This window comes from Condylura cristata, unplaced genomic scaffold (genome assembly GCF_000260355.1).
Source record: "Condylura cristata isolate star-nosed mole 26May11 unplaced genomic scaffold, ConCri1.0 scaffold00034, whole genome shotgun sequence".
NCBI classification, from domain to species: Eukaryota; Metazoa; Chordata; class Mammalia; order Eulipotyphla; family Talpidae; genus Condylura; species Condylura cristata.
This window is the reverse complement of record NW_004567135.1, coordinates 13,524,028-13,525,342: the sequence shown is the minus strand read 5'-3', so window position 1 is coordinate 13,525,342 and position 1,315 is coordinate 13,524,028. Positions and strand designations below refer to the sequence as shown.

Genomic DNA, 1,315 nt, shown 5'->3' with positions numbered 1-1,315 from the left:
TCCCTCGACCTGCCTACCCTTCCTCTGGGGAGGTGAGATGGGAAGGTGAGACTTGTGTCCCTCGACCTGCCTACCCTTCCTCTGGGGAGGTGAGACTTACCTGCCTACCCTTCCTGATGGGGTCTCCTTTGTCCCCAGGTGCTCCTGGCTGTGTCAGCGACTGTGTATCCCTCTGGTGTTACTGGACTGGTCACTCACCTCAGGGACCTGGAGAAGAGAGATAGCCTGTGTCCCCAGGGGAAATATGCCCACCCTGAGAACAATTCCATTTGCTGTACCTACTGCCACAAAGGTGGGAGAAAGTATTAACAGCCCCCCTTGCTGTCGGACCCTATTTCTTCCTTTGCTTTTTCAGAAATTCTAGCACCTAGGGCCCCTGGCCCCAAGCCTGCTCACGTTGTTTCCTTCCCTGCCCTGGGCTTTTCTCCTTCTTTCACCTCTTGGAGATTGAAATCAGGGAGGAGGCTGTCGCTGCTCTGCCTGGCATGGGGCTCCTTTCCTGAGCTCTGCGGCTTAACCCTGACACTCCATCACAGGGACCTACCTGCGCAACCACTGTCTAGGCCCGGGGCTGGACACAGACTGCAAAGAGTGTGAAAACGGCACATACAGTGCGTCTAAGAACTACCTCTCACAATGCCTCAGCTGCTCCAAGTGCCGGAAAGGTGAGACTCGGCAGAGGGGAGGCTGGTGTCGGGGGAGGTGGGGTGTGCGCCCGTCTCTGTGCAGGCGGAGTCTGTGAGCAGGTGTACGCGTGAGCGTGCATGGATGTGAACCCGTGTTATAGAGGCACACGCACTGCGGCGGGGGGGTGTCCACCAGGGGGTGCAGGGGAACAATCCAAGGGGAGTATGGGACTCTATGTGGGGCAGTCGGCCTCACGCCTCCCCCCACTCCTTCCCCCACCAGAAATGTTCCAGGTGGAAATTTCCCCTTGCACAGTGGACCGGGACACCGTGTGCGGCTGCAGGAAGAACCAGTACCGGAGTTACCTGAGTGACAGTCTGTTCCAGTGTGTGGACTGCAGCCGGTGCCTCAACGGCACGGTGCAACTTCCCTGTGAGCAGGACCCCCCAGCCCCTCCTCCCAGCCTCCCCTCCCCCAGCAGGCCTGGTGCTTGGGTCTGCCTTTCTGCCCCCACAGATTTTCAGGACTGGACGTTCTTCCCATAACCACCCCGAACTCTTCCTGTTGTTCTGAATGTCCCTGCCCCGTGTCAGGGAAGATGGACAGTGCTGGAGAGGGTCAGAGAAGGGGGCTGCCTTCTGAGTTGGGGGGTACCCCCAAAATCCTTTGCTTCCCACTCCCAAAGTCT

The 1,315-nt window shown here is 58.7% G+C and overlaps 2 protein-coding genes across 2 annotated transcripts in view; both read left to right on the top strand.

The window, feature by feature from the left end:
- Nucleotides 1-217, top strand: part of SCNN1A (sodium channel, non voltage gated 1 alpha subunit) — a 36,665-nt gene extending 36,448 nt beyond the window's left edge. The window contains exon 14 of the mRNA XM_004692868.2: nucleotides 139-217. The gene's annotated coding sequence lies outside the window, so the exon portion shown is untranslated. The remainder of the gene's footprint in view (nucleotides 1-138) is intronic.
- TNFRSF1A (tumor necrosis factor receptor superfamily, member 1A) overlaps nucleotides 1-1,315 on the top strand; it is a 6,959-nt gene that overhangs the window by 336 nt on the left and 5,308 nt on the right. Inside the window, exons 2-4 of the mRNA XM_012732325.1 lie at nucleotides 139-292; nucleotides 537-665; nucleotides 910-1,059. Coding sequence (XP_012587779.1) covers nucleotides 139-292; nucleotides 537-665; nucleotides 910-1,059 — 433 coding nt within the window. The remainder of the gene's footprint in view (nucleotides 1-138; nucleotides 293-536; nucleotides 666-909; nucleotides 1,060-1,315) is intronic.